The following is a 21,546-nucleotide window of genomic DNA, read 5'->3' as shown; positions in this document are numbered from 1 at the left end:
ACAGCTTTTTAACACTCTGAAAATGAGACTGTTCAAGGCACGTTAACTAGGAGCTAATTAAACTCGTTAATTAACACATCAGCAGTACAATAACCAATTATGCCCTAAACATTCACCACTGCAAAACAAACCTGGTTCTATAAACAGAAAAAAAAAAAAAACCAAAAACCAAAACAAACAAAAAAAAAACCACAAAAAACAAAAAAAAACCCAAAAAACCAAAATCCAGACCCTCAAATTCTGATTTCCTGTCAGCACAGCAATGGTAAATTAATTTTAATTTGGGTAATTAAACCCCCAAATCACCCATGAACTGAAATACTGCAAACTCCACTTTTTAAGATGTGGAGCACAAGCAGTTTGACAAATGCAGGTTGAACCTTCTTAAATTAGTTTGTGCAAATAAATTGAATGTACACACAGAGAAAACACTCACACTAAAATAATTCTGGTTCCTGTTTTTTAGGCTAAGGCTAAAAATAATCTTTTCAGTGGAATTCACTTTCTTTAGGGTAAAAAGTGTAATTTTGCTATACTAAAATCTGATTTCTATCTATTTTTGCTGTTAAAGTTGACTCAGTGCATTACAACGAGGTCTGGGTAAATTTTAACTACAATTTCCACTCAATAGAGTTAAGGATGGCACTACTGAGACAAAATCTGCTCTAGAAACATCCACGAATCCAGAAGTACACAGCTGAGTTTGGAACAGTTGTGCAAGTACAAATATATATGGGAACAGTTCTATAATTACCCACAAAAATGTCAAATTCCACACTGAACACCACATGACATAAAAATCTTCATTTCTGTCCTTCAATTTTTGTTTGCATCCCCAACTTAATTCACTTTTAACCCAAGAACTGCTCTCCAAAGCTGTTCATTAATACCCTGAACACTCAAAAATCTTAATTATTAGTACATGTAGCTGTTCATTAATATCCTGATACTCAAGAACTTTAATTATTAATACATTTTAGGAGATTGTGTAACAGTAAGACAGTTGTTAAAGCATTAAAATATTTCTAAATGCCCTAAGGTCACACCTTGAATTAATTATTCTTTACTAGTTTTCACCCTGAACAACCACACTGATTGTCTAAGCCACACAACGGAGACTAATTAACAGCAATTAAATATATTCAACCTTCCACACCAAAAAAACAAAAAAATAATCAGTGGAACAGCTTTGGTAACCTAGTACATAGTTTGCTTTGTGTAAATATTTTTGCAAACATCCTTTTCCCAAAAAATGCCTATACACCACGTGTATATTTATATAATAATATACAGAGTTCCTGAGTAAATCATTAAATCAGATTATTGGGAAGATTTGGCAAAATATTAAACTTTGTATTACTAAAATAGATTTTTAAATAAACATTCAATGAAGACATTAAAATAAATATGGAATGTGCCTGAAAAAAATTATAGTACCATGAACATATATTAATAACAAATAGATTTTTTTAATTAAGTGCATTCTATGTTATATTGTTACTGCTTTTAAACCCACTGAGGAATCAATAAATCTCATTTCTAATCCTGAGCAAGTTTTCCATCACCTGCTAATGCTCACTTCCATGCAGCTCACACTGCAAAGCTGCAAAATCCACTTTTTTAGCGGAGGAACCAAACAATTCTATGGAAAAGCTCAGTTCACACCAGTTTTGCTGGAAGCTGAAGTGGCAGCACAACTGCTGAAGGCTCTCACACAACCAGCACTGAGCACTGATTATTCCTGTCAAACACAGAGAAAACCTGTCACAAAAACACCACTAGCAGCTGCTGGCACGGTGATGGGGTGCAAAACACCCAGTGATCACTTTGGCTCTGAAAACAACTGTGCAAAAAATAAAAATAAAACAAACCCTGAACCGTTACTGAGTACATTGAAATATGGTAAATTGTCTCATTAACCAAAAAAAAAAAGGAGAATTAAATTCTCCCACACTCTGTTTGCTCAGGCTGGACTCAGAGCTGTGGGTAAGCACAGGAGGAAATGCTCAGCTCTTGTTCAGCTCCTCTGAACACGGAAATTCAGCAGCAATATTAAAACTGCGCTGCCACCACCGCCAGCTGTGCTGTCCACACCACAACCACAGCACCACAATTCCATCACCAACCAGGCACCTTAATTAACCCTTTTTGCACGCTGGCATCCTCTGGAATCCATCTCACAGTGCTGGGCAGGACTTGAGCCCTTCCCTCCCCATCCTCAGCTCTCCTTTCCTTATCCGCGATTATCCCAAAATCCGCGATTATTCCAAAATCCGCGTCGCTTCCTCAGCTTTTCCACTTCCTCTGCTCTCGTGCTCCACACTGCTTTTTTCCTGGGTGCTCCTGCTTGAAGAACCAAGCTCCTGCAGTGGGCCTTGAAGGAGTTGGTGATTTTGGGGCACAGCTGGAGGGGGTTTTGGCAGCGTCAGCTGCAGCGCGCACCAGAGCGCGGTGCGAGCCCTGCGCGTGGCACCAGCCAGGGTTCCCAGGGCAGCTGCCAGGGCCAGCACATCTGCAACAGGAAAAACACATCACTGCACGAGCCTGGAAACCTTATTCCATTATTATTTTTCAAATTGCATAAATTTGTTTAACTCACAGCCTCGAGCAAACCGTGCTCAAGGAGCAGCTGGGCTGCACCGGTAACGACAGCTACAACATCTGACGTGAATTGTCTGTGCAAAAAGGGTCCAAAATGCTGCCCAAAAAGGGTCCTGCATGCTGCCCAAAAATGGGTCCAAACCACTGCAGGAAACTGGGCAAACTGGTCTGCTGAGGCTGCAGGCAGTATTTTGATTTTGCAAGAAGGAAACACTGATTTTTGGGTAGGTGAGTAAAAGAGTGAAGATCTGACCAAACCAGAGGTGAAATCTTGGGGATTTGTTTGCAACTGAGAATCCTGCAAGGTCAGGGATTGCAGACCTGCACATTTCCAGCCAAAGCTGCTGATATTGCAACCCTTCAGACACAGATTGCTGATGAAATCTGGGATAAGTGGCCCAAGTTGCTCCTGCTCTTCTCAGTCAAGAAGGGAGGGGATCTCACCAAAACCTGAGAGTCAACAGGAGGGAGCAGGGCCTGATGCCACAACTCACTGTGACACGTGACAGAGCTGTTATTTACAGTATGAGCAGTATTTAATGCTGTATTGCATTAAATCTAATCATAACCATCCACTTAACCACTGTGACCTACAAGAACCTTCCTCCTACCACTCCTGACTCACACCTGGAGTTAAAAATCACATAAAAGTTTTAGGAGTAATTTTAAAAGTCAGTTTACATATAGGACTATTGCTCTAAGGACATGATATTTTATGTTCATTTTGTATTTTAATTTTTGACCCCTGAATTGCAAAACAAAACATTTTGATTCCCTCAAAGGAAGAGCTATTCCACAGCCAAAGGAACCTCACTGCCCACTTCACTTCAGCAGTAAGGAGTGAATTCCTCTTTGTTTCTGAGACACAAGAATTTGCAGAAGAAAAAAATAATATGATCTTTAACCCAAATCCAAAAATTGCCACATTTACTGATTCCACAGGTTATTTTGGCTTTAATTCAACACAATTTGGGAAATGTGGAATGTCATTCTGGTGGGTTTGTGATTTAGGTAAGATAGACAGACAACTGATTTGCACAACACCGGCAATTTTTTAAATTATTATTTTATAAGCTGAAGAGAAAAGAAAGTTTAGCCATACCAGGAAATTCTGCTTGCTTAAAAATGAGCACATTTTTGCTTTCAGGACAACCACTTATGGTTATATAAAATTATCACTGATGAGTTTTTACAGTTATCTTCTAGATAAGAGGAAAAAATGTCAGTTTTAAAACTAGTAACAGGAAAACAAAAAACCCAATAGAACTCAAAGTAATTTAAAGTCTTTAAAAGCAGCAAGAGTGTATTTGCAAGCTTTCTGTTGCTGAAGTGGCGAGAATAGCAAATTTACATTTTTAAGTGGAACATGTTCACAATTAAATCCCTGGGAAAGCTTTGGGGGCTGCAGGGGTGGGCAGCATTACCTTTCTCGTTGGTGTAACGTGGCACCCCGTGACTCTGGGGGTTTGCAGCATTCCCAATCTCCTCCTTCCGACGTGCCTGGGTCGCCTGGATGGCTTCCAGGTGGAGCTGCAAGCTCCTGGAGATGTTCCTGTGCACGGGAGCACCACCAAGCCTCTCCATCCCTGCCACCAGCGCCAGCACCTGGCAGCAAACACCAAAACCTCTGATGAACAAACAAGTGCAGGAAGAGGTGCAGGATTGCAGGGACAGAGACTCTGTAGATGGTGGGCTGGATGCTTGGGACAGATGGAGAGATCTCTAAAGCCAGGTCTGGAACTTTGGGTTTATTGCAAAGGGCGTGGGTGGAAAGGCCCTGCCTGGAGCTGCAGCCACAGGGCAGTGAGGAAGTAAAAAGTAATAGAGCAAGGGGTGAGAGGGTGGTAAGAGAAAAGGTAAGATTAAGAGTAAGAGCAAGAACTAAGAGAGCTAAAAGTAAGAGCTAAGACAGCGAGGTTCCCGTTACAACACAATAAATCTTCTGTGCTGAATATTCTAATTTCAATCTAATGCAAGATACAAATCCTACAGCATTTACACACAGCCTGTAAGAATCATTGCATTCCCATACCGTGTTACACTTTAAACCCTAAAAACAACTCTTTGGACCTCTTCTGCCAAGCTAGCAGGGTCTTCTCTGACCCTTGGATTGTCTGCAAGCAGAGGGAATTGTACAATCCAGAGGGGATCACTTTTAGCTTTTATTACTTTTATTCCATTGTTTTCTAGTTATTCAGTAGCTAAGGTTTGGTATCTCAAAGATGGCTTTCATTGCAATCTCGCTTATATTTCCACATTCTCAGCATCTTTTTCCAGGCAATCATACTGATGAGGTTTCCCTGGTTGCTCTCTCCCTACCCTGGCTCGCAGCCGGCGCTGCTCCGCGATCAGGCGATCCACGCGCGACGGGCTGGGAGGGAGCCGGGGCACGGCGCTGGGGCTGCAGCTGCACACCTGCTGCCCTGGGAACTGCCTGCAGAGCTCAGCCTCAGCCTGCAAGGGAAAGATCTGTCAGTGGGGCTGCTTGGGATGAGAGCAAGGTCATCAATCGGGTGGTGGTGGTGCATGGGATTTTCAGGTGGGTTAGGAGTGAGCGCATGGACAGAAAAATGTTCCCAAGTATCACAAAATTCCCAAATGGGCTGGGTTGGAAAAAAAAAAAAAAAAACAAAACCAAAAAAAAACCAACCCCAACAAGCCAAAGAAGAAACACCACAAAACTTTCTCTCTCCCAACCACTCAAGTGTTTTCGGGGAATCACCCCCAGCTGTATTTTACCTCCTTCCTCTCCTTCTCCAGGGCTCTCCCCTGCTCGTAGCACTCCTCCAGGCGCACGTGCAGCTCGCTCCTGGCAGCTCTGCATTTGTGGAATGGGGCTGGGAAGGCAAAGCAGGGGCCAGGGATTTCCCCAGGGAACAGGTCACTGATGAAGGGACTCGAAGGGTTGAAGTCATCACAGTGCAAAAATTCAGCAAGGTCCGGGAATGGAAACGGTGGCGGAGGGAAATTCAAATTATTCACTGATGGAAACAGCTGGTGATTAAATGGAGGGAAGGTGGGATTTGGTTTCAAATCAGCCATGAATGGGAAGGGAGGAAGCAGAGAAGGATTGATGAAGTCTGACAAGGTCCCACCGTTCTGCTCATGCTTTTTGGGAAACGCGCTGACGGGCGGGCGCTTCGGGGCTGCGCACCCCAAATGAGGCATCCAACTCCTTCCACCTCTTCTGTCATCCTTACTGCCACCCTCCTGGCTCTGCCTTTTTGGGAACCTGTGGTATTTCCCAGCAGGGTTTCCACCTGCAGCTCTCTGCTGGACAGCCCAGTGGGGCGGAGAACGAGCGGGGAATTTGCGGCGCCGTGCGTCCCTGCTCATCTCCTGGCACCTTCCAGCAGCTCTCACCTGCCTGTGGCTCTCTGAGACAAAATGAGGAAACCCCAAAGGACTGGAAACTCCATGAGAGGTGTGCAACCTCCCATCCTTCCTGGCAGGGAGGAGCTGGGAGGAGGAGGAGGGCAGTGGGGAAGGCTGGTGGGTGGGAGAGCCCCCAGACATTGTGGAAACCCCAGATGAGGACTGGGGGCTCGCTGCCATTTGTTTCCCATATGGGATTTCAGCTGCCAGGCTCTTCCCATCCAGCCAGGCACAGCCCTGGTATGAGGAATAATTCCCATTTTGCACAGCATTTTTCACAGATAAATCATATCCAGCTACTTGAGGAGAGCTTTCCTTAGGGCCCATATTCACTTTACACTCATTATTGTTATTATTATTATTAAAAGCATCCCCCAGAGCAAAGCCACGATGGCCATTTTGCACATGGCATTCCTGGGGTTTTCTGCCTGCTCCTCCAGAAAAAAAATTTTCCTTAGGGGGTTGATTGAAAAAATGAAGTGATGGATGTGCAGATGACTCCAGTTTGTGAGCAGCTGTGAAGTTCTCATATCTTTTACAACACAGGTGGCTGTCCTGGGGTATTTTATCCCAAGAGATATCACCAGGTTGGCTGGAAAGATCAGGAGAATACTTAGTTTGTCCTTGAGCATAATTTTTCAGAGCTCTTCCTCTTGCTCTTTCACTTTTCCAGAGCTCCTTCTGCACTCTGGGGTTTTCTTTCACCCTGTTCCGAGGAGTAAAAGGGTTAAAACCAGAGCCACACTTTTCACTTAACCTCCCATGGTCGTAAGTGCACAAATTCTGGTTCCAGCTCCCATTTGGGAAGGAAAACCCTCCCTGGGGAGCCGTGGTGCTGCTCTGCAGAGAGGAATTTTCAGGGTGAGCGTTGCTTGGAGCATTGCTGGGACAGAGCCAGGACTCGAGCAGCTGAAGGTCTCCCAAACCTCTGTGCAGCATCTCCACATCAGGAGGCTCCTGCAGGGGGTCCTGGTGGCAGCTGGTGCCCAGAAAATTGGGGAAATCTTTGTTCTGCACACAGGGCTGAGCTGGGAGCTCCCCAGGTGCCCACACAGGGGGAAACAACCTCGACAGAGAATTCCTGCAGCGGAGTTAAACAAAGCTCCCGTCAGCACTGAAAACATTTCTTGCATCAAAATAATTCCCACACTGTGGTTATCCCCCAGTGCTGCATTATTGACCAACCATGCACAGCTCTCCTCAAAAACAGGAGGAAAATCCCCAGTGCAGCTGAGCAAATGCTCTGTGAAATCTCATCACCCACACTGTTTATTCTGCACCTTCAGGAACACAGAGTTTATTTGGATTTATTGAATATCTCAGATTCCAGTGTCTTCACTCAGCTCCCTACTGGTTAGAAGTAATTTTCTTTATTTTCCCCTCAAATGCTGTAAAGCTGAGGGAATAATTGAAAAAAAAATTGCATTTTTAACAGTTCAATTTGTTGTTTTATGGTTTTTTTTACTGACAAATGAAGTAAAGATACTTCCTCGTTTTAAGGGGATTTTTTCATGACTCACTCTGAAATAATTAAAAATGTGTATCATGCCTGTGTGACAATGGGTACTAAAACCAGCACACAAATGATAAGAACTCCCAGAACAAACTCACCAATCTGTAGCTGGTTCTGGCTTGTTTGGCTCCTCTAAAATGCTCGACACCAACCCAAACACATCAGGGCCATTGCCAGAGTAAGAAAGATTTATTGGTGGCCTGAAAAAAAAATTAAAAAGTCAAAGTTTAAAGTATTTTTCTCCTACAAAACAGGCAAAAAGAAGAGGATCAAACTTTTTTTTTTTGCAGCATTTTCTAGTTGTTCTGAATTTGATGTATCCTCAGCATCCCTCTACAGAAATCTCTTCCTGCATTTGTGAATTCTATACCCCAAGTGAAGTAGAATTATTTTCCTTTTTGTTTCACCAAAGACTTTCCAAGCAGCAAAAATTTTCCTCTCTTTCCAAAAAACAAAAGGTGCTTCATATGGACATCCCTTCAAACCTTAAGCAAGATCAATATTCTCAAAGTCTGGAGCATTCTAATTTATCCACTGCCAATTAATTCAAAGCCTATTATGTTAATCTCAAAAAATAATTTATGTGCATATACTTAATTTGAACCACTTTTTAATCCCTTTTAGACAGGTGAAAATTACAGTAAATATTTCTGGTGATTTTTTAAACAAAGCCAACTTTTACTTCAGGTGCAAGATTAAATTTGTACAGAGCTGTTTGCAATGACTCCTGACTCCTCCTCACAAGTTCATTAAGCTATTAAAGAGCTCCTTTATCCTCATTGTTTTGCTCCAATAAATTTAAATTCCCTCCCCACCTTGTTCTGGTTCCTTTCAGTGTCCCTGAGGATCTCTGAGTTTTCCCTGGTGCCACAGAATTGCTTTGCTGATTAACAGAGACCATAAAATGTGGGACAAACTCTTACAAAAATCACTTTTTCAGTCTCTTGCCACTGTGAAAATTGCACCTTGCTGGTTTTTAAAGCCTCAGCACAGTTTCACTTCTACCTCAGTCCCTGATTGACTCCTTGACTGCTCCTTTTCCCCTCTAAGGGATCTGGATTGAATTTAGGATGCACAGAAGTGCAAAGATTCTTGAAAAGGTTTTGTGAATGCAGAACTGATATTTGATAATCAGATCTTTCTGTGTCCTGGTCAAATAGCAAAGTTTTGGTTTTTTCTTATTTTTTTTTAAGGAGATTTCAAGGAATTCTGAATTTCTGCAGGCTCAGAATGAGTGTAGACATGGATTAACTCTAATTCCGTAATTTTTTTTGTTTTTAAAGCTACGTTGCAATAATCTAAAGGCTGCTTTAAGAAAATGCTGGATATTTTAATTAGCAAATTGCCACTCCCTGCTTCAAATTAACTCTTACAGCTGAAACCCAAGCTGTGTGATCTTTTATTCAAAAATAAACATTGCTCTGACACTTCCCATAAAATCAGAAAAAAAGTTGGTTTTTTTTGCAATCCCTCTATCTTCCTTAACTGTTACCTTTGAGCCAGTGGAATCCAATTTCTCCCCACTTAAGATTTTGTCTTTATGAAGCAAATGATAAAAAAAAAATGCAGTGAGGTATTAGAAATGCTCATTAAAAGAGCATTTTCTCATTGATTTGTTGTCACCCAATTCCCTCCAAAAAAGGCAATAAATATTCTGTCACATCTCTTGGCTTGAAGATACAAAAAAGAAACTCCCCCTCCAAACCCTTTTTCACAACCTCAGTAACAATCATTACAGAGCAAAGAAAATCTGAATTTCCAGAGATGCCAGAAGCTCTCCTCCCCCAAAAAAATCCAGAATCCCCTTTTGTTCTTCAACACAAGAATTCCAGTGACCAGAAGCCCTGAGGCCACAGCAGGAATGCTGATACCTTTTTTTTGGGCACTCCTGGAAGGCAGTTTGGGATCCAAACTCCTCAGCACATCCTGGCCAGTCACAGGGCTCTGGAGCCGAGGGGGGACTGGGGACTGCTCCCAGTAATGGGGAGAAAAACTGAGTGTCCATGGTTTGCTTCCTGCTATTTACCTGCATGGAACAGAGAAAAGAAATAATATGAGGTGTTCATCTAGTGAGCAGTAAAGGCAGCAAAGCGTTGCTTTTATTTCCTGAACTACAGTAATTTCACAATTATAAGCCGCAGCATTTTGATGAAAATTTTGGTCCGAACCCAAAGTGCAGCTTATAATCAGGTGTGGCTTATATATGGACAAAGAATGAAAAGTTGCTGTTTTAGTTTGGAGGACAGGTGTCTGCTGAGAAAGGCAGGAGCTTCTCTTTGAAATGGAGAATGTAAACCCCCTCCCTCCAAATTATTATCATTTTGAAATCAAGGGGCTCTCAGGCAAAGATATGGGAATTAGGAATAACAGTTCTTTACTAGGGAAATTAAAATAGAAATACAGCACTACAAAGAAACAAACCCCAAACCCTGACACAGTCAGAGTACAGCCTGACACCCGTCAGGCAGGGTGTTGGCAGCAGTCCCATTCCATGGTGGCTGCATCCTCCTGCAGTGACAGATGTGGCTCAGTTGGAGCAGTGCTCCTGTACAAGGTGCAGTTTCCCTCCGGAGCTCCAGTGGTGATGTGGAGAAATCCGGTTTTCCTCTGGAGTCCAGTGGAGAAAGGGGCTCCCTTAGTGTCCCAACACCTCTGTTTTTATCTTGGTAAGAAACGTTGGGCTCTTCCCCCTGGCTGGAGCAACTCCCAATGGGATGCAGTAATTTTATCAGTGCCACAGTGGGACTCAATGGCCATGAGCAGAAAATGACTGGCTGGAGGAAGGATGGGCTGTGAAAAGATAAAGAACAATGCCCTGCCTGGTTTCAATGGATGGCCCATTAGCAGAATATCTCCCACGGAGATCAGGATCACTGCCCCACCCTCAACAGATGGTGACAGAACAGATACCTTTGATCACACTCTGTACGTGCGGCTTATAATTGTGAAATTACTGTAAATGAATTTTTCATTCATTTCATTTTCACAGCAATGTGTAATGTAGCCATGACAAAAGGATAAAGTCTAAATCATGTTCCCTCCCTCACCTTAAATTAACCCAAATCTGTCTTCCAAAAATAAAACTGCAAACACAGAACTGACTTACTGCACAGCAGGAGGAACTCTCCACAGGTGTCTCATTTTAGGTGTTGGCTCGTTCACAGCTCAGAGCCTCCTGCTCTGAGACCTGTCCCAGGCAAACATATCCCCTCTGGAAAACAAGAGCCATCATCCCTGTTACAGCCAAAAAACCAAAATATTCCAGTGCAGAGCCCATGGGAACAAGGGAGGAACAGCTGGGGCAAAATGTGGATAAGAAAAGTAACCCAAGCACTGCTGCAGAAAGGAACATCAATTATTGATTCATTATTTATATTATTTATTTTTTATTTATGCCAAGAAAGACTGGAGCAGATATTGGAGGCCTCCTCCAACCTGGATTTCAGTGAATTTAATTTATCTTCCTTATTATTAACCCTTGGCCTAGTGAAAGCTGTCACAGACTCAGATCTCCCTTCCTGGGTATTTTCTGAAAGGTGGGACAGAAATATTCTCTGAAGGAGGACAGAACAACCCTGCAGTGAATGTTTCTAAATTTAAAAGAAATAAGTTTACACTGAGACTTTATCACTTGCTATAAACTGATTTGGCACATCCAAACCAAGCCCTATTAAATAATAGAATTAGAGGTACTAGGACCTCATGGAGGCCACACAAATATCCTGTAAAATTCCATAGTCAGTATCTATGCCATTAAATCAGGCACAAGAAGAGCTCACACAGGTCCATCCTGACCCTGGTGCTCCAAATGACTCCTGAACAAACCCAGGCATCCCTCAGCATCCCTTAGCCAGGCCAGAATTCCACAAGAATTCAGCAGCAATGCCCTGCTCCTCTTTGGGCAGACACAGGAATTCTGCTCCTTGGCCTGAGTGTAAAATACTTGTGCACAGATTAAAAATAGGATCTGTAACAAATGGATTGATGTTTTATTTTCAGAGCCATTAATCACTGCTGATGGGAGCTGTGCTGGACAATGTGTCTGAAGCCCAGGAGAAAAGGGACTTCATGTACCCTAGATAAGGCTCAGTGCTTCCAAAACACTGGAGCCTGTCCTTCCACCCAGCCAAACACAAATTCTCCTCTGGGGTTTACACAGCAACCACTAACAAGTTGCAGAAAAAAAAAAAAAAGATGGAATCAATCAGAATCTCAAAGCTCAAAATCAATTAATTAAATGCTGCCTTTTCTTTTTTTTTTTTTTAAATAAAGAGAGAGAAAAAAACCAAATTATAACTCCTACAATAACAATAGAGCCTGTCCTTCCACCCAGCCAAACACAAATTCTCCTCTAGGGTTTACACAGCAACCACTAACAAGTTGCAGGAAGGAAAAAACAAAAAGGGATGGAATCACTCAGAATCTCAACATTCAAAATCAATTAATTAAATGCTACCCTTTAAAAAAAATTGAGAAAAAAAATCAAATTATAACTTTTACAATAACACTGGAGCCTGTCCTTCCACCCAGCCAAACACAAATTCTCTTCTGGGTTTACACAGTAACCACTAACAAGTTGCAGGAAGGAAAAAACAAAAAGGGATGGAATCACTCAGAATCTCAAAGCTCAAAATCAATTAATTAAATGCTGCCTTTTCTTTTTTTTTTTTAAAAAAAGAGAGAGAAAAAACACCAAATTATAACTCCTACAATAACACTGGAGCCTGTCCTTCCACCCAGTCAAACACAAATTCTCCTCTGGGTTTACACAGCAACCACTAACAAGTTGCAGAAAAAAAAAAAAAAAAAGGATGGAATCAATCAGAATCTCAAAGTTCAAAATCAATTAATTAAATGCTGCCTTTAAAAAAAAAAAAAAATCAAATTGTAACTCCTACAGTCTTCATTAGGGCTTTTACTTACCTGCAAATCCTGGGAAAGCCACTGGTGTTAATAAATTACCTTCAAAAACAACAATAAAAAACTGCATCTAAAGCCCAGATTACTTCTGCACTATTTTTTTTCCTTCAAACAGTGAAGGAGCAGGCAAAAATAAGTATTTCCCAAAACCATTCACTATTTCCAAAGCCTCAAGCAGTTCTTTGCACTCAGATTCTCTTCCAAAGCTGCTTTTGAGGAGAAACCCATGAGCACAACTTCACCAGTAAAATGTTAATACTTCATGTATAAATATATATTAAATTAAAAAGCATCAAAGCTATTAGACACTGATATTGCTGTGACATGAAAGAAGAAGAGATTTAGCTCAGGCATGAAGAGAAATTCTTCCCTGGCACAGATTCCCAGAGAAGTGTCCAAGGCAAGGCTGGAACAACCTGGATAGTGGAAGGTGTCCCTGCCCATGGCAGGGGGTAGAAAAGATGATTTTTAAGGTCCCTTCCAACCCAAAACATTCTGTGATTTTGTGATCTGTAAGATCAGTGAAAGATGAGAGACATTTTCCACTCAGTGACCTGCACCTTGTGCAAATCCCTTCCCTGCCAGGATTCCCCAGTCCTGGGCCAGGTTATTCCTCATTACTGCAAGTGTTTTAATCCCAGATTTTTATTCCTAGCACTGGGACACAGCAGGATACTCACAGGTTATCCCTCATTACTGCAAGTGTTTTAATCCCAGTGTTGTTTAATTCCCAGTTGTTTATTCCCAGCACTGGGATACAACAGGACACTCTCACCTTATTCCTCATTATTGCAAGTGTTTTAATCCCAGTGCTGTTTTATTCCCAGTGTTGTCTTAGTCCCAGCACTGGGATACAGCAGGACACTCCCAGGTTATTCCTCATTACTAGAAATGTTTTAATCCCAGATTTTTATTCCCAGCACTGGGATACAGCAGGACACTCCCACCCTATTCCTCATTATTGCAAGTATTTTAATCCCAGTTTTTTATTCCCAGTTATTTATTCCCAGCACTGGGACCCAGCAGGACACTCCCAGGTTATTCCTCATTACTAGAAGTGTTTTAATCCCAGATTTTTGTTCCTAGCACTGGAATGCAGCAGGACACTCCCACCCTATTCCTCATTACTGGAAGTGTTTTATTCCCATTTATTTATTCCCAGCTCTGGGACACAGCAGGACACTCCCAGGTTATTCCTCATTACTGGAAGTGTTTTACTCTCAGTGCTGTTTTATTCCCAGTTGTTTATTCCCAGCATTGGGATACAACAGGACACTCCCACCTTATTCCTCATTATTGCAAGTGTTTTTTAATCCCAGATTTTTATTCCCAGCACTGGGACACAGCAGGACACTCCCACCCTATTCCTCATTACTGCAAGTGTTTTAATCCCAGTTTTTTTGTTCCCAGCACTAGGACACAACAGGACACTCCCAGGTTATTCCTCATCACTGCAAGTGTTTTGTTCCCAGTGCTGTCCAATAAAGCACTGGAAGCAGTTCAAGACTTGGGGTTGTTATTCCAGGAGCTGCTGGCAGAGCACTCCAGGCAGCCTGGAGGGAGTTTCAGGAATTTTCATGGAGAATCCTAAATTATGCCAGGGTTGTGAACATCTGGGGGACTGAAACAGAATAATTTGGGTTGGGAAAGGACCTGCAACATCCAGCCTGGCCTTGGACACTGCCAGGGATCCAGGGGCAGCCTCAGCTGCTCTGGGAATCTGTGCCAGGGCATCCCCATCCTTTAGGAAGGATTTCTTCATTTTAAGAGCTGAGAAGAGCTTCTGGCTCATATCAGATTAAAAATTCTCTGAAAAGATCTTTTATAAACTGAAAAAATAACAATCACAGCTAAATATTGTTTCACTGCACAATCAGAACAAACTGCTTTCACTGACACAAAATCTCACCTGGCAGAGCTGTTGATTTTCAAAAAAAAATTAAAATTCACTAAAAGCCTTTTTGCAGCCAGTTATCCTGAAGCTGCAGGGTGTCCCTGCTCCAGAGCACTGCAAGAACATCCCTGATAACAACAGCAAACAGCAGCACTGCAGCATTATCACACCCACACCGAGGGGATCCCACTCTGCCTTCCCAGCAGGACAAACATTTCCTGTTTATTTCTTGGGGTTTGTTTCTTGGCAGGATAAAGCAAACACAAAAAAAGCGTTATTTTGGGGTTTTTAAAAGATTTTTAGTAACTCCCAGCTATGGATTTCTTAATCTGGAGCACACTGGGACTGCCTGACTCACTGCCAGGGATTCTCTGAAGCCAGTAGGTGAAAAATAAAATTAAAAAAAACCCAGAAATCTTTAAATTGCTTTTTTGGGTTTTCCAGGAAATGAAGCAGTAGAAGTAAACAGGCAACAAGGAGATGTAAAAAAACAAATTCAGGGTAGAAAAATCAGTCAGTTATTCAGACTTCTTAATATCAGGGATAAAACCAAAAATAGCAGGTTACTGAAGACTTCCCTCTAAATCCTGAACTCACATCATCAAAAAGATTTGTTGCAGCAGCAAAAGGAAAAGTTCCTTTTCAGCAGCCAAAGAAACAAAAAACTCTTTTTTTCCCTGAGGAAAAGGTCCCAAGCCTGCCAGACCCCTCTTGGTTGGGTCAGAAGCACTTTTAAAAAAACACTTTTTAAGGTGGGTTGTGTGTGGGAATAAATAAAGTAATAATAAATAAATTTTTTAAATTAATAAATTATGAGGTGTTTGTTCAATATATGGATTCTGTTGCCCAATTACAATTAAGAATATTCAGGCTCATGGGCCATTTTTTTATTTTGCTTTAGCACAAGCATCTAAATATTCATTTCACACTAACAAAGATTTTTTTGGGGTTTTTTTTGGGGTCCATGGTAACTTCCAGCAGTTCTTCAGGACTTTGGGGTGAGTCTCAGACAAGAAGAGCATGGGAGGATCTGCTGGATTTCCCTGACCCAAACAGGGAAAGCTGTTCCACCTGGGATGCAAAATTCTCTCCAGGGGCTGAGGATTTTATGTAACATGGTTCTTCACTATAAAACAAACTCCTCACACAAGTTTTTATTTCTTCTTTTTCCCTGCAGAAATTCAGTTTTGGACTCACCTGTGGCTGGCAATGCCCAGGGTGACACTGGGACCGTGTCCTTGTTGTCAGCACCCAGCTTCTCTCCCCTGGGGTGTGCAGCATTGCAAATCAGCAATCAGACTCCTAAGCACCAACTTCTCCTGTTTCAAAGCAATTTAAAAAATAAAAAAAAAGCGGTTACCAGATCTGCCAAAGCTGTATTTATAAATAAAACTCATTTCTAGCTCCCCCCACTCACACCCCCAGGGCTCCTCCAGTCCAGCCATCCCCATCCCAAGGCAAGGTGGGGAAATCCATCAGCCAGGGAAGGGAACAGAGCTGGGAAGGGGCTGGAGAATCCCTGAGGGGGCTGGGAAGGGGCTGGAGAATTCCTGAGGGAGCTGGGAAGGGGCTGGAGAAGGAGAAAAGAGTGATCAGGGGGATCTCCTGGCTCTGCACAACTCCCCACCAGGAGGGGACAGCTAGGGGGAATTTGGGATCTGCTCCAGGGACAGGAGGAGAGGGAACAGCTCAGGCAGGGCAGGGGAGGCTCAGGGTGGAAATTATGGAAAATTTCCCCCCTGAAAGGGTGCAGGATGGCAGGGGAGTGGTGAATCCATCACCACTGGAGGAATCACCAGTGCTCAAAAGGTGTCTGAATGTGGCACTTGGGGACAGGATGAGCTCAGTGATCTGAGAGGTCTTTCCCAACCTGAACAATTCCATGTTCCCAAGAGCTCTCCAGGCAGGATGTTCTGATTCCAAAATCCCTCCCTGTGCTCTCTGCACACCCACTCTGACCTGTCACCCCTGCCAGGACACAGCAGGACATCACTGAGAGAATAAATGCCCTGCACAAACCTCAGGCTCCATCTTCACTGCCACAAAGCTCCGAGTCAAGTTCAGACCTTCATGAAAAAAATCTGAACTTTTTATGAGTAAGCTAAACTAATCATAATGATTAAGATAAATTAGGATATGTTATGGTTAAGATAAATTAGGATATTTAATGATCAAGATAAGATTAATTCTGCAGCAGTCACATTATGGTAAACTCTGAAAACCTGACAAGCAGCTGCTCCTGTCCTAAAGGAGATGTCAGGCCATACCCAAATCCCACTGTGGCTCATCTCCCCCAGCCTGCAGCAATAAGGATTTGGCTGATCTGATGTCCCACCTGGATTTCTGTTACCAGAAATGGGATCCTACCACAGCAACCTTTATCAGCTGTTTTTCTGTCAGTACACATTCACACACATTCTTGACGTGGCTGATCATTACCTCTGTGACAAAATCTATTTGCACTTCAGAAGAGGATTTCACAGAGCACTCCTGGATATCCTGAAGCCCAAACACCAATCCAATGATGTCTCTAAACACCTGAAATCATGGGAAACTCCCAAATTATTGCAGGTGCTGTGTTTGGGCTTCACAACCCACACAGGAATCCAAGGGAAGCTTAAAATTTACTCAGTGCTCCAAACAGGTCTGAGTGCTGTCCCTGTGCTCCAGGCTCCTCCAGAAAAATGGATTTTGTGTGCTCACTTTGGTTCCCTTTAGGGGTTGCTACAAACAGATGTTTCTTGCACCTCTGGTAAATAAAAAGGGGATTTAGGACATTACTTCAATATTTCAGGGAGATCTTCTCCTACATTCCAAGTTCCAGAACCAGCTGTCAAGTTTGGAGCTCACATTTCTCAGTAACAAATCTTATTTTGGATTTATTTTATATTTAGGCCTGTCTGCTTCACAAAGCCACATGGCAGAAAGTTTTGGAGGATGAGAGATTCCAACCTGTTCCTCAATTCCATCCTTGAAACAAGGCAGTGATTTTTGTCAGGTATCTCTTCCTGAGCCAAAAATCCCCACCCAAACACACAGAGCATTCTGCAACATTTATATTAAAGCTTCTAATTCAAAACCTCTCCACTGACTGAAATTATTGCTTTATTAAAAACAATTTATTAGAAACAAAGCCCTGTTCTGCCATTCATTTAAACCATCTCAAAAAGTTACTAATACTGTTTTTAATGATAAATTTTATAGCTCTACACACTCCTAACTGTTGTCCAAAGCCACAAATACTCTGAACATTCCAGTCCCACTATTCCTGAGTATTTTGTGTGCAAAAATGACTGAAACTCTTACTCTGAAGTTTCATATTTTATATTTTTTTTGGTGCCAGCTCCATGAAAACATAAGGGAATGTAATTCACCTTCACTTACAATTCCTGTCACGTGTCACACTCCATTATCTCCTGGTAGTCCCAGGAAACACAAGGGAAAATCAAACAAACAGATAACGAGTTTTTACTGGACTTCCACTCACTTTAAAGTCAAATAATCCAAAGGCACCCCAAGGGCCTGATTTGTAGATAATGCCCTGCTGTAAAGCAGGATTATTGCCATTAACATAAATCTTTTTGTTCAAGAATATAAAATTCCAGTTGCAGTTACATAATATTTCTCCCAATTCATTCTGACCTATCCAGTGCAGTTTAAATTCCACTAAAACTCTGTCCAAATAGATCTTAAAACACACAAAAATGCTGAAATCACCCATTGCTGAATGGGAAGACCCACACTTATTGAAGTCACAAAAACATGTGGACAAGTAGAGATTTTTTAATCAGCTGCAAAAGGATCAGGACACACTAAATATTAGATAAAATTTGTGCCTTAATTTCATTAGACTCCTCAAATTAGATATAAAGCCACTTTTCCCACTTGACTTCCTGCTTGTTTTGTGAAATTTAAATGCTAATTAAGTGTCCTTAGAATTACAGATTTTAACAAAACTCTTTCACAACAACCTTTCAAACACCTAAACTGTCTCTAAAGAGAAACAGATGAGTTTTTAATATTTTAATTACCTGGTTGTCAAGCTACTACACTTCTCAGGAGATGACAGCAAGCATTCCCAAGTTTCCTGCTCACTTTGAGAAAGACTGTTAAAGTCTCCTGCTGGGACACTCCGGTGCTCAGCACCACGAGACACTTGTTTGGAGAGAGATGGGATTTGTCAGGCACTTACATCAAAGAACCACTGAGAAATCACTGATCACTGAGGAAAGTAACTCACCACACTTTACTTCAAACTACAACAACCTCAGCAAACATTATAGTGCAGAAATCGCTGTCCTGGGGGTTTTCCAGCTGTTCAAACCACCAGCATTCCCTCCAGATACCCCAAGTTATCCTTGGGGCAGCCTGAGCATCCCCATGGACATCCCTGAGTTATCCTTGGGGCAGCCTGAGCATCTCTGAGTTATCCTTGGGGCAGCCTGAGCAACCCTCCTGACACCCCAGATTATCCTTTGAGCATCCTGAGCATCCCTCCTGACACCCCTGATTTATGCTTGGGACAGCCTGAGCATCCCTTTGGGCACCCCAAATGATCCTTGGGACACCCTGGAGTTACCCTTGGGGCATCCTGAGCATCCCTCCTGACATCCCTGAGTTATCCTTTGAGCATCTTGAGTTATCCCTGGGACACCCCCAAGTTATCTTTGGGACATTCCCCCAGTCACCCCTGAATTATCCCTCCAGGCACCCCTGAGTTATCCTTGGGCATCCTGAGCATCCCTTCAGACACTTCCAAATTATCCTTTGGGCATCCTGAGCATCCCTCTGGGCACCCCGAGTTATCCTTGGGACATTTCCACAGGCATCCCCGAGTTATTCCTCTGGGCACCCTGAACTATCCTTTGGCATCCCCAGCATCCCTCTGAACACCCCCCAGCTATCCTTTGGGCATCCTGAACACCCCTTCAGACACTTCCAAATTATCCTTTGGGCACCCTGAACATCCCTTCAGACACTTCCAAACTATCCTTTGGGCACCCTGAACATCCCTTCAGACACTTCCAAATTATCCTTTGGGCACCCTGAGCATCCCTCTGGGCACCCCGAATCATCCTTGGGACGCCTCCCCGAGTTATCCTTGGGACATTCCCCAGGAATCCCCAAGTTATCCCTCTCGACACCCCTGAGTTATCCTTGGAGCATCCCGAGCATCCCTCTGAACACCCCTGAGTTATCCATGGGGTAGCCTGAGCATCCCCCAGGGCACCCCCGAGTTATCCTTGGGGCATCCTGAGCATCCCTTCAGACACTTCCAAATTATCCTTGGGGCATCCCGAGAATCCCTCCGGGCACCCCCGAGTTATCCTTTGAGCATCCCGAGCATCCCTCAGGGCACCCCCGAGTTATCCCTCCAGACATCCCCGAGTTATCCCTGGGGCATCCCGAGCATCCCTTCAGACTTTCAAATTATCCTTTGGGCATCCCGAGCATTCCCCAGGACACCCCCGAGTTATCCATCTGGACACCTCCGAGTTGTCCTTTGGGCATCCCCGAGTTATCCATGCGGACACCCCGAGCATCCCTCCGGACGCCCCAAATCATCCTCCGGGCGCCCCGAGTACCATTCCTGGAGGCGCACAGACCTCACCCCGCATCCCGAGCATCTTCCCCAGACCCACCTGCAGAGCCGAGCGTTCCCTCCAGCCATTCCCGCAGCTTTCCCAGCCCCGCAGAGCCGGGAGGGGAAGGAGCGGCCGGAGCCGAGCGCGGGATCCCCGCTCAGCCTCGGTTACCACACGCACTGTGTTGCCAGGCTGTGGAAAAGCGTCTCTGCTCCCCCTGGAGCGGCGGGACGGAGGAAAAAGCAGCGGGAAAGCGGCGGGATGGGGGAGCGGCCGCGCCGGGCGGAGTCCCCAGCTGGCCGCTGTCCTGTCCCCGAGCTGTCACCTCCCCGAGCTGTCACCTCCCGGCTGTGCTGGCCGCACGCCCCTCCGGAGCTCGGGGGTGTCCCTTTGGCAGGGATGGGGCGCACAGGGGACAGAGCCCGGCTCACGTTTGGCCGCTGCCGCTGCCCAGCCAGTCCCGGCCATGGGGCGCTGATGTCACCGCACGGCCAGGATGCGCGGGGACGCTGGGAATTGCAGTTCGGCCTTCGGGATCGCTTGTCCTGCCCTGGTCCTGCCTTTGGGATCGATTGTCCTGCCTTTGGGATCGCTTCTGCTGCCCTGGTCCTGCCTTTGGGATCGCTGCTCCTGCCCTGGTCCTGCCTTTGGGATCGCTTCTGATCCCAGGCGTTGGGATCGCTGGTCCTGCATTTCCCAGGGTTTGGGATCCCTTCTCCTCTCTCCGTTCCCAGGGTTTGGGATCCCTTCTCCTCTCTCCGTTCCCAGGGTTTGGGATCCCTTCTTCTCCCTCGGTTCCCAAGGTTTGGGATCCCTTCTCCTCCCTCTGTTCCTAGGGTTTGGGATCCCTTCTGCTGCCCTGGTCCTGGCTTTAGGATCTCTTGTCATCCCTGATCCTGGTTTTGGGATCCTTTCTCCTCCTGCAGTTCCCAAGGTTTTGGATCCCTTCTCCTCCCGTAATTCCCAGGGTTTGGGATCCCTTCTCCTCCCTCTGCTCCAGGGTTCGGGATCCCTTCTCCTCCCGCAGTTCCCAGGGTTTGGGATCCCTTCTCCTCCTGTAGTTCCCAGGGTTTGGGATCCCTTCTCCTCCCTCTGCTCCAGGGTTTGGGATCCCTTCTCCTCCCGCAGTTCCCAGGGTTTGGGATCCCTTCTCTTCCCTCTGTTCCCAGAGTTTGGGATCCCTTCTCTTCCCGCAATTCCCAGGGTTTGGGATCCCTTCTCCTCCCGCAGTTCCCAGGGTTTGGGATCCCTTCTCCTCCTGCTCCAGGGTTTGGGATCCCTTCTCCTCCCTCTGTTCCCAGGGTTTGGGATCCCTTCTCCTCTCTCTGCTCCAGGGTTTGGGATCCCTTCTCCTCCCTCTGTTCCCAGGGTTTGGGATCCCTTCTCCCCTCTCTGTTCCCAGGGTTTGGGATCCCTTCTGCTGCCCTGGTCCTGGCTTTAGGATCTCTTGTCATCCCTGATCCTGGTTTTGGGATCCCTTCTCCTCCTGCAGTTCCCAAGGTTTGGGATCCCTTCTCCTCCCGTAATTCCCAGAGTTTGGGATCCCGTCTCCTCCCTCTGCTCCAGGGTTTGGGATCCCTTCTCCTCCCGTTCCAGGATTTGAGATTCCCTTCCCGGAGTTTTTCTGGGCAGTGCCCCAAGGCTCAGCTGGGCTGGGC

General features: G+C 44.5%; 1 protein-coding gene across 1 annotated transcript; it reads right to left on the bottom strand.

Moving 5' to 3' along the window:
• Positions 1–220: 220 nt before the first annotated feature.
• On the bottom strand, positions 221–20,359 carry LOC117008627. Its single transcript, XM_033082604.1, has 9 exons — positions 19,946–20,359; positions 15,501–15,622; positions 10,596–10,700; positions 9,361–9,515; positions 7,588–7,689; positions 5,341–7,057; positions 4,921–5,055; positions 4,026–4,206; positions 221–2,512 (listed from the first exon to the last, which is right to left on the bottom strand). Exons 4-9 carry the CDS (start codon positions 9,492–9,494, stop codon positions 2,262–2,264), a joined length of 2,520 nt encoding a protein of 839 aa, XP_032938495.1. The 5' UTR covers positions 9,495–9,515; positions 10,596–10,700; positions 15,501–15,622; positions 19,946–20,359; the 3' UTR covers positions 221–2,261.
• Between the last annotated feature and the right edge of the window lie 1,187 nt (positions 20,360–21,546).

Source organism: Catharus ustulatus, chromosome 1 (genome assembly GCF_009819885.2).
Source record: "Catharus ustulatus isolate bCatUst1 chromosome 1, bCatUst1.pri.v2, whole genome shotgun sequence".
In the NCBI taxonomy this organism is placed as follows: Eukaryota; Metazoa; Chordata; class Aves; order Passeriformes; family Turdidae; genus Catharus; species Catharus ustulatus.
Note: the sequence above shows the minus strand (reverse complement) of the source record. Positions and strands in the feature narration are given on the sequence as shown.

Coding starts and splice junctions, on each gene's coding strand:
- LOC117008627 (XM_033082604.1), bottom strand. CDS start 9,494: ATGGACACTCAGTTTTTCTCCCCATTACTGGGAGCAGTCCCCAGTCCC. Junction 7,058..7,587: donor CCAGAACCAGCTACAGATTG/GTGAGTTTGTTC, acceptor ACTCCGCTGCAG/GAATTCTCTGTCGAGGTTGT. Junction 2,513..4,025: donor ACGTTACACCAACGAGAAAG/GTAATGCTGCCC, acceptor TTCCTGTTGCAG/ATGTGCTGGCCCTGGCAGCT.